This window comes from Cupressus sempervirens, chromosome 8, assembly GCF_028749045.1.
Source record: "Cupressus sempervirens isolate cs-2001-9-10 chromosome 8, ASM2874904v1, whole genome shotgun sequence".
In the NCBI taxonomy this organism is placed as follows: domain Eukaryota; kingdom Viridiplantae; phylum Streptophyta; class Pinopsida; order Cupressales; family Cupressaceae; genus Cupressus; species Cupressus sempervirens.
The window spans coordinates 26,303,142-26,314,028 of NC_143125.1; the positions used below are offsets into that span (position 1 = coordinate 26,303,142).

At 28.6% G+C, this 10,887-nt stretch overlaps 1 protein-coding gene across 1 annotated transcript; it reads right to left on the reverse strand.

Annotated features, from left to right (window-relative positions):
- Nucleotides 1–1,748: 1,748 nt before the first annotated feature.
- Nucleotides 1,749–5,237, reverse strand: LOC149541396 (sesquiterpene synthase Cad-like). Its single transcript, XM_089796054.1, has 10 exons — nt 5,075–5,237; nt 4,736–4,938; nt 4,499–4,611; nt 4,149–4,381; nt 3,934–4,052; nt 3,583–3,681; nt 3,253–3,468; nt 2,997–3,135; nt 2,647–2,886; nt 1,749–2,537 (listed from the first exon to the last, which is right to left on the reverse strand). Exons 1-10 carry the CDS (start codon nt 5,201–5,203, stop codon nt 2,199–2,201), a joined length of 1,830 nt encoding a protein of 609 aa, XP_089652180.1. The 5' UTR covers nt 5,204–5,237; the 3' UTR covers nt 1,749–2,198.
- Between the last annotated feature and the right edge of the window lie 5,650 nt (nt 5,238–10,887).

The window sequence follows — 10,887 nt, forward strand, 5'->3', positions numbered from 1 at the left end:
GTGAGATATCTATCAATTGATAGCAATTATTTTAATATGGTTTTTTTTGTTAGACCAATCACCCATTTTTTATTGCTATTAATATAAAAAATGATATTGAGAATCAACCTTAGTTTGTTTTTTCATATATTCTTTTGAATGAGATGAATTTTTGGGATGTATTAGGATTTTTATTAAGTCCTTTTTACCCTAATGAATTTGAAAATCTATCAATCTCTCTCCACATGAAACCTACTCATCTATACATATATTTGAAATATGTCCTTATAGAAAATGTTTCTATATCATTCTCATAAAGTAGAATATCATTATTTAATTCTTCTAAGTACAACTCCATTAGAATGCTCAAATATTCTAAAGCTTGTTCTATTGTGGTTTCATGGTCATCTTTTACATAACAATCTAGCCAAGAAGCAATCTCTCCATTATCTTACTGCTCCTTCAAAATAAAACATAATGATTTAGAAAAAATATATGTATTTTTTTCAAATACACAATTCATCTATAAAAGATGTTTCTAGCCGAGTTTGGTCAGTAAGTACTTGAAAATCTTTGCGATCATCACTTAATCTACAACCCATGTTACTACACCATATTCAAATTTTGTAATCATTTTCAAAATATTACCAAGAAGAATTGTGTCAATTAAAAGCATTGGAAAGAGTGCCACCATAAGTGAAGTTAGAGAGTCAATGAAATTCTTTGAATATTGGTACAATGTAGGGTATAGTCATTAGCAATCTATTTTGAATCTTTCCATTTTGCCAAAAATAAGGTTTGTCCACTACATTAAGAGATATATGAAACACAATGTAAGATTTATAACTATTTTACATTTTTTTTTTTAAAGGATTAACATCAAATTTGATCTTGTGACTTACATATCCACTTGCATGCACATAAACCATGTATTTTCTTTGCTTCATCAACTTATTCCATATACGTTTTATGAGAAAATTCTAAACTAGTTTACATATTTTCTAGAAGTTTATCCACCATATACATATCTCAACTAGGAAGCACAAAGTGAATGCAAATAAATTCAATTGTTAAAGAAAAAAGTATAATCAATTAATGTGAAAATTATGATTATTGTCATGAAACTACACACATTTTTAAAAAGCATTATAATGACTTTACCAAGGCTATATTAAAATGTATAAGCTCAACAATGTTTCCATAACTGTCAAATATTTCATCAATGAGTGTTATCATGGCACCTAATTTTGCATATCCAACTCAAGTTAGACAAAATTAAGTTTTGTATAGTCCAAATGCATAGGAAAAATAGTATTCCAAATGTAGATGTTGAAAAAAAAAAGTTTATTTCCACTTGCTTTGCTCCACCATCTATATATTATATATGTTATTTCAATATAATAAATTTTATAGACAAACTAATATAAATATATATTTCCTTTTAGCGATTTAATTTTTATTCACAAATATAACACTTTAATTACAAATTTTATGAATTTTTTTTTTAATAGGATGTGAAGATTTCATTATTCCAAATTATAAAAAATAAAATTTTCCTATAGTAATATGTAATTTATAAACTTTAAAAAACCTTTTTAAATAAGACAAAATTATGACTTATATTAAGATTGATCTTGATAATATAAGTTCCTAATCTTGGCATGAGAATTTATTGGTTAATCATGTAAACAAAGGCTTTTTTTTTTTTAAAATGAACAAAACATGTGAATTATTTTATAAAATAATATGTGTAATGACACCTTATCACATATATAAGTTGACATGTTTTTGATTAAGTGAAAAATAGGTTTTGAAGGGACCCAAAACCCTATACAAAGCAAGTTTTATAAGGACCTGATACCCCACCACAAAAGATATTTAAATGAATTATATCCCCCCACCAAGATCAGATGTTGGATTATAAGAAATAAAATCCCAAGGAAAATACCTAGCAACTGAAATTGGGGAAGAAGGCTAGAGGAAAACCCAACCAAACCTAACTAGGAACAATTAAGATATACCTTTTCTCTTTCTATAAGTTGACATTTCACTCATTTACAGATGCAAATGTATGCATCTTTATTTTGTACTACATAAAATTTATGCTAATATTATTTCCTCATATACTTGAGGATCTTTGAAGATGCATAGGAGTTGTAAGAACATTTCTATTTGTCTAATTAGTTAAGATCTCATGATAGATGATAATATGCATAGGGTCAACCTTTTGGTTTTTCACATATTTCTTTTGTAGGAGTTAAAGTTATAGGGTTGATTAGGATTTTCATTATGTCCTCCTTTGTACCCTTGAATGAATTTGAAAATCCATCAATGTCTCTCCACATGAAACCTACCCATCTATACATACAATCAAAATACACTCTTTCACAACATGATGGTATATCATTCTCATAAAACAAAAAATCCCTAGTTAATTCTTCCATGTGTAACTCCATTAGGATGTCTGCATGTTGTAAAGCTTTCTCCATTGTTGTTCCATGGTTATCTCTTATGTAACAATCTAGCCAAGAAGCAGTCTCTCCATGATCTTGTTGTTCCTTCAAAAGAAAACATACTCACTTAGAAAAATAGATACATAATTTATTTCATTAAAATATATGGCTTTTCTATAAAAGATAAACCTAGCTAGGTTTGGCCAATAAATACCTGAAAATCTTTGCAATCGTCAATTAATCTGCAACCCATTACTACATCATATTCAAATTTACTAATCCTTTTCAAAATATCGTCAGGAAGAATAGTATCAATTAGAAGCATTGGATATAGTGTGACTACAGGTATAGTTGAAGAGGCAATGGCATTCTTTAAATATTCACCCAGAGTAGGGTGATAATCATTAGCAATCCATTTTGCATCTTCCCATTCTGCCAAAATAAGATTTGTCCACTGCAATAGAAGATAGAGGAAATAAATGTAAGATTTATAAGTATTTTACATTAAAAAGTAAAATATTTATTTAGATATACTAAAACATCAAATTTGATCTTGTGACTTACATACTCTTGCATCCACTTGCATGCACGTGGACCGTGTATTTTCTTTGCTTCGTCAACTAATTCCATATATGTTTTATGAGAAAATTTTAAACTAATTTGCATATATTTTGGAAGCTCATCCACCATAGACATATCCCAACTGTGTAGCACAAAGTGAGAGTAAGTCAATTCCTTTTGAAAAGAAACATAATAATCAGTTAATGTTTATAATTGTCATGATGAGGCTACACAAATTGTTAAAAAACACTATAATTACTTGATCAAGGTTGACTTAAAATGTATAAGCTCATCAATGGTTCCATAAGTGTCAAAAATGTCATCAATGATTGTAATCATGACTCCCAACTTAGCATATCCAACTCGAGTCAGGGAGAATTCAAATTCATACAATCCACATGCATATGCAAAATAGTACTCCACATGACGATGTCGGAAAAAATGAAGTTGCTTTACACTTGCTTCACTCCACCATCTACATATTATATCACCAAATACATGTTATTCCAATATAACAAATTTTATAGACAATCTAATATTAAAAATTATTTAATTTGAACAATTCAATTTTGATTTAAAAAATTATTACTTGGATATTATTTTGAGCTCAATGTGATGTTGAGCTTGTATTATGTTGAAATCTAATATTGCTGCTTCCAAAATATTTTGACAAATCTCATTTGACATCCTGAAAAAAAAAAATCAAGTGATTTGAATAAACTAGCTTGCATTGTTATCCAGTCTTGCCTATGACTATTAAGAACTTACTTTAAAGATGACTTCGTAGACAATAAAATATGTTAGCTATGAGTGGAATATCTCATATTTGAGTTCTCTCTCATCTAAAAAGACTTAACGTACGCAAAACGGCAGAAATAAATTTTCACATTTTTGACCACTTGAAAAAAAAGTGTTGACAGGAGTTGATTGTTGTACTGACTTATAAACACCCTCCATTGACATCCAAAAATCAACATCTTGTCTGAATATTTGTATGGAATTCCATGCTTCCCATCTTGGATTTCTTGATCTCCAGGAATACTTCATAAAATATTCAACCTGCATATTCGTACGAAATGGTTTACTTGTTAATATCAATATGCTAAAACATTAATCTATAACAACTTCATTAAAATTAGATGGAGTTTATGCAGCACTTTCCTCTGTCAAAAGCTGGATTTTCTTTGTTATGTTCCGACTCTGTTGAAGTGCTTGTTGAAGGTATCGAGAGGCAAATGATTTAGCCTCTTTCATAATCATTTCACCAGGAAAACAAATCTCGGCAGCTTGGTATAAACTCAACACACTTCTTAATTGATTCTCACCTTCTTCAGCTAGTGATGTCAGAATGAATTCGCCATTTTCATCTTTAAAATTTTGGAATACTTCTGCTCATATCAAAACAAAAAGTTCTACAAAAATTAAATCATTTCCATGTAGTTTTTTTTATATGGCATAAGTTTAATGTTACGTATAATTCAAACAGCAAAAATTGAAATAGAGACCTTGAAATACATGATATCTATTTAGGCGGAGAACTCGAAATCCCAAAGCAGTAGTTCTGAGATCTGCAGTTGAATTTTGACTCCCACATGAAATACCAGTTTCATTCCAATACCTGTTCAAAAAGATATATATCATTAATAATCAAATGAAATCATCAAGTTAAAAAAAAAAAAGTATTCATTTGAAATTCTTTCTAAATGAAAAAAAAAGGAAAAATAGAAAGCTGGGTGCGGTACTTGTAAGTATAATCAAGAAGCCCTTTAATTTCATTCTGAAAATAACGATGAATTCCTAATCGCTGCACAGCATCGACAATGAAGAATCTTTCTAGCAGGTCACAAGAAGAGGAACATATTCCTCCATCTTTGAGCAGAGGATCAAATAACTTTTCTTTAATCTGCCCAATCAAATTTGCTACCCTCTCACGGTATGAAGCTTCCTATTTAACAAGTAAACCAAACAAAACAAATAATAATATTAATTACATTAAACTTTGGTATATACATATAAAATAAGCATTGAACTTTCAAATAAATAGACGAATAAAAAAAATAAACATTGAGGTGCCCACCCACCTGATACGGGGATGAAAGGGATTGCAGGAAATCGTCCTCCCAGACGTTGGGATGATAATTCCCTATCCTTCGATTTACCACTGAATTCTCATTTTCCGAATTTACAGAACTTTGGACGACTGCAGCCATTCTTTTTGTAAATATCAAAGCCTTGAAGCAAGAAAAAAAACGAGGGTGTGGGTAAAGAGGGAATGGGAAGCCGTATTAAATAGGTGGTAGAGTCAAGAGAGAGAGAATCGCGTCAATGCTGAACATTGCCGATGAAGTCGGAATGGAATTCCAATGAAGGCCGTCAATGGGCGGATGAAGAAAATTGGGCAATCGTAGTAAAAATGAAGAGAGAGGCATACGCGGTCACATGGTCCATAAAGAAGCAACAATTAATGAAACACACAAAAAACAAATGTTATAGTTGTAGGATTTATGATACATCATTGTCACCAAAAAAAGAAGACTGTAAAATAAAGGTTGACGTAGCTTTAAAGGTTGACGTACTGTCTGAGTTGGCCTAGTGGTGGAGAACTTGTACTCTTGAAAGAGAGGTCACAAGTTCAAATTTCATTTGGGGGTAGGGTATGTATGCCTTGTTTGTAGCGCCAAGTGCCTCTCGAAAAAGAGTACGAGGTAGTCCCATATCACTATCACCATATGTAAATCCAAAAACTATGGCACAGTGTCGTGGACTATAAAACCCCCTTTCCTTTTATTTATTTATTTTAAAGAATCTTAAAAGTAGGTGGTTTGTCCTATGTGAATATATGGCAATTAAGTTAATTTAATTGTTTTCTATGGAAATATCTAGAAAAAGAATCAAGTCTTCCAAATTTTAACAAATTATTTCAGAAAGTCTTAGAATGTTACACTTCAATATTAAATAACTCAACAGATTAAAGACATTTTTTGCTAATACAAATATAATAAGTAGTTTATCACTTTATCTTTTACTAAAGTAGAAATTCAATAATTGTTCTTCTATCTTTATCTTCTTTAAAGAAAAATTATCTATATTTTTATTTTACAAATCGTATAAGGAAATATGGATACAAAAAAGTAGTGAATACATATAATATGATTTAACTTGTCTTCAAGATAGCATAGATGTCTTTATAGAATATCAATTTTCACTTTCGATAACAAAACTTCATCCCTCTACAAATTTATGCATATGTTATAGAAATATTAAATATTGTTGTTCAAACATTTTCTAAAGAAATGTCATTGTAGAAAATTCTACTTAAAATGTTGTTCTAGATAAACTTGCTTGTGAATCACAATCTATAATGAAAAAATATGTCGATGTGCACTTCCTCATGGGGTTGCATGCCTATATTTTAGACAACCCATCCTCTTGCAATATATTTGTACACCATTTTGTGGGTTTAATAAATCTATTTAGTTAATCAATTTTAGCTTTTACTCTATACATCATTTATCTCATATAATCTCTCAATTTACAATTACTAATAATTTATTCTAAGATCTTGACCATCCATACATGATATCAGAATGATTTATGAACTTGGTTCAAATGCTAGCACATTATTTTTTTTCTTTTAAATACCCCATTCTTTATTTGGTGTTTGTGACATAATCTATTAGGCTTTAAAGGGGTGATAAATTGATGTGTGATAAAAATTCTCTCTAAGTGTTATAATTAAATGATCAAAGGTCAATTTGTCTTCTTAAAAGACCACTTTATAGTCAAAATACACGCTTTTATAACATGTTCCTATATCATTCTCATAAAATAGAAATTCACTAGTTAAATCTTCCATGTGTAACTCCATTAGAATGCTTGCATGCTCTAAAGATTGCTCCATTATAGTTCTGTAGTTGTCCCTTATGTAACAATCTAGCCAAGAAGCAATCTCTCCATGTGATCTTGTTGTTCCTTCAAAAGAAAACATGTGCACTTAGAACAAGGATACCTAAGTTATTTTAAAAATATATATATGGCTGATCTATAAAAAAAAATAGGACTGACTAATTTTGATCAACAAATAAATGAATATTTGCAATCACCAACTAATCTACAACCCATTACTACATCATGTTCAAATTTACAAATCCTTTTAAAAATATAATCAGGAAGAGTTCTATCACATAGAAGATTTTTCCACATAATGTAACCACGAGTATAGTTGAAGAGTCAATAGAATTCTTTACACATTCATCCAAAGTAGGGTGATAGTCATTAGTAATTCATTTTACATCTTTCTATTGAAATATTAAGATTTTTCTACTACAATAGAATATATGAAATACAATGTAAGGTTTATATGTATTTACACATTCATCCAAAGTAGGGTGATAGTCATTAGTAATTCATTTTACATCTTTCTATTGAAATATTAAGATTTTTCTACTACAATAGAATATATGAAATACAATGTAAGGTTTATATGTATTTAACATTAAAAAAAAGATTTTTATAGATTAAAATAAAATATTTATATAAATATATAACATCAAATTTTTATAACTAAAATTTAATCTTGTGACCTACATAATCTGGCATTCACTTTCATGCATGTGGGTTCTATGTAGTTTCTTGGCTTGATCAACTAGTTCATATATGCTTTATGAGAAAATTGCAAACTAATTTGCATATGTTGTGAAAAATTATCCACCATATAGATATCCAAACTAGGTAGCACAAAGTGAAATTAAATGAATTCATTTGTTAAAGAAAAATGAAAATAAATTAATGTTTATGATTATCATTTCGAGGGTGCACAAATTGATAGAAAGTGTTATACTTGACTGATCAAGACTATCTTAAAATTTATAAGCTCATCAATGGCTCCATATGTGTCAAAAATGCTATCAATGATTGTAATCATAACATCCAATATAGCATATCCAACATGTGATAGAACTCAAATTCATATAATCTTGATGCATATGTGAGATCAAACTCCACTTGTTCATGTTTACAAAATAAAATTTCTTTACACTTGCTTTTCTCCACCATCGAAATATACATATTATCCTAATATAATATTTATTTACACACAATTGAATACAATAAACTATTTTATTTGAGCATTTCTATTTTCATTTATGCATATATTAATTGGATATTATTTTGAGCTCAATCGGATGCTTAACTTGTATTATGTTGAAATCTACTATTATCGCTTTTATGACAAATATCATTTGACATCCTAAAAAAATTCATGTCGAATAGGGAAAGTTAGCTTGCATTGTAATACAATCTTGAATACGACTATTAAGATCCTACTTAAAAGATGATTTCCTAGATAATAAAATATGTTAAAAGATGATTATATTAGATTTGAGTTCTCTATAGTTTATAAAAGTTAGAAGATTATTATACTAACTTATAAACATCCTCCATTGACATCCAAGAATTAATTTCTTGTATAATTCTTTTTATGGAATTTCATGCTTTTGATCTTGGATTTTTAGATCTCCATGAATAATTCATAAAATATTCAACTAACATATTTGTGTCAAATGATCTACTTGTTAATATCAATATTGTAGAAACATTATTTTAGAATAGTTTCATTTGAATTGGATGTAGTTTATACAATAGTTTCCTTCACCAAAACTTTCTCTTAGCCCTTATGCTTTGGTTCTCTTCAAGTGTTTGTTAATGGTATCGAAAGGCAAATGATTTAGCTCTCTTTCATAATTGTTTCACCTAGAAAAGAAATCTCTAGAGCTTGATATAAACTCAACACTTCTTAACTTATTGTCACCTCCTTTAGTGGGTGATGTCAAAGCAAATTCTTTATTTTCATCTTTAAAATTTATAATAAAGTTTACCTATATGAAAATAAAATTTTATGCTAAATTTTTTTTTTCCTAAATATTTTCATTATTTAAATGACATCATTTTAATGTTAAAAATTAAACAAATTTTTTTTAAAAAGATTTAAAATAGCCCTAGAAATACATGATATCCAAAAAGGTGAAGAACTTAGAATCTCAAAGTAGTAAGTCTAAGATCTACAATGGAGTTTATAAATTTCCATCAAATACCAGTTTCATTCTAATACAGGTTAAAACTAATACATATGATTAATAATCAAATTAAATCTTCAAGATAGAGAAATTAACACATTCAATTAGAAGTGCTCACAAATTGAAAAAATAGAAAGTATTGTACTACTTGTAAGTATAATTAAGAAGCCCTTTGATTTCTTGTTGAAAGCAACAATGAATTCTCAATCATTGCACACCATTAACTATAAAGAATTTGTGAAGTAGGTCATAAAGAGAGGGACATTCTTTTCCATCTCCACATGGAAGATCAAACATATTTTTCTTGATTTGTTCAATCAAACTTGTCACCCTCTTACAATATGAAGCAAACAAATTAAGTCATAACTAAGAGTAAAAAATAAAACTATAGACATAGCATTAGATCTTAGATTGCATATCTATATTTTATAACTAAAGTAAAAATATAAAAATAATAGATAGAAAAATGAAAGTAAACAACACTTATTTTCAAACTTTCTGAAAAAAATAAGAATACGTGTACTATCATACAATTAACCTCCCAACTAAATGCTAAATCTTTTAGTATTTAAAAGAAAATATTGAAAAAAAAAAATAGATAGAAAAATGAAAGTAAACAAAACTTATTTTCAAACTTTTTGACAAAAATAAGAATAATTGCACCATCATAAATTAATCTCCCAACAAAATAAACTAGCACTTGTACCTTTGAAGGGTGCAAGGGTAAAGTCAGTAGCCTTGTATACTTTTGATAACATTCTTTAATAATTATTCATAAATTCTCTCTATCTACTTCCCTACCCCTATCTTTTAATGATGCTTATTATTGACAAAATAATTAAAATTAAAATTTTACATAATATTTGATGGGTATTGTAAGATAACTTTGCATCATGTTTAATGTAATTTTTTATTTATTTCTTACTCCTATATAATATTATTTATATAATTGATTCATATGGTCAAACATCAAGAAAATACTTTCTAGTATACTTTCTTTTGTAAATTGATGAAAAAAAGAGATAAAGAATCTTAATATAAATTGAGGTTATATCCATCTACATGTATATATCTCTCTCTTTCTCTATCACCCCCCTTCCCTCCCACATGTTTTCTCTCTTATCTCTCCTTACCCTCTCTCACTCTTTCTATCTATTCATACTTCCTTTCTTTCCCTCCTCTCTCTTTCTCTCTAATCTCCCCTTACTCACACACATTCTCCCTTTGCATCTCCCTCACTCTTTATTCTTCATCTTAATCATGACCCTAAATCCTATATGTTTGACTATAATCCTAAATTCTAAACCCTAATTATAACTCTAATTGATAAATACAAATTGTATACCTAGATCTTAAACATTACATTTAATATTACATGTAGGATTATGATTAGTGTTTTTAACTATGGAAGGGATTAGAATTATCATTAGGGTTGGGATGTAGTTTAGATGTAAAATTAGGGTTAGGGATAGAATTACGATTAGGTTAAGGATTGGGTTTAGCCGTGGTTAAAGGCACAAATAGTATTATTATTTTTATTAAGGTTTAGGTTAGATTTGGGATTATGGTACGGAATTAGGTTTAAAATAATAGTTAATATTTTGGGTAGGGGTATGGTTTACATCATTTTTAACATAGAGGTTAGGGGTAGTTGAGTGTATAGTTAGGTTTTGGGTGAAAATTATGTTTAGGGTTAGTTTCTTTATTGTATTTTAGATTATTGTTAGCCTTATATTTGCATCATATTTAGGATTGATTTTTATCTTGTAAATAAGGTTAGAGTTAGAATTATAGTTAGAGTTAGGGTTTGGGGCAAGAAT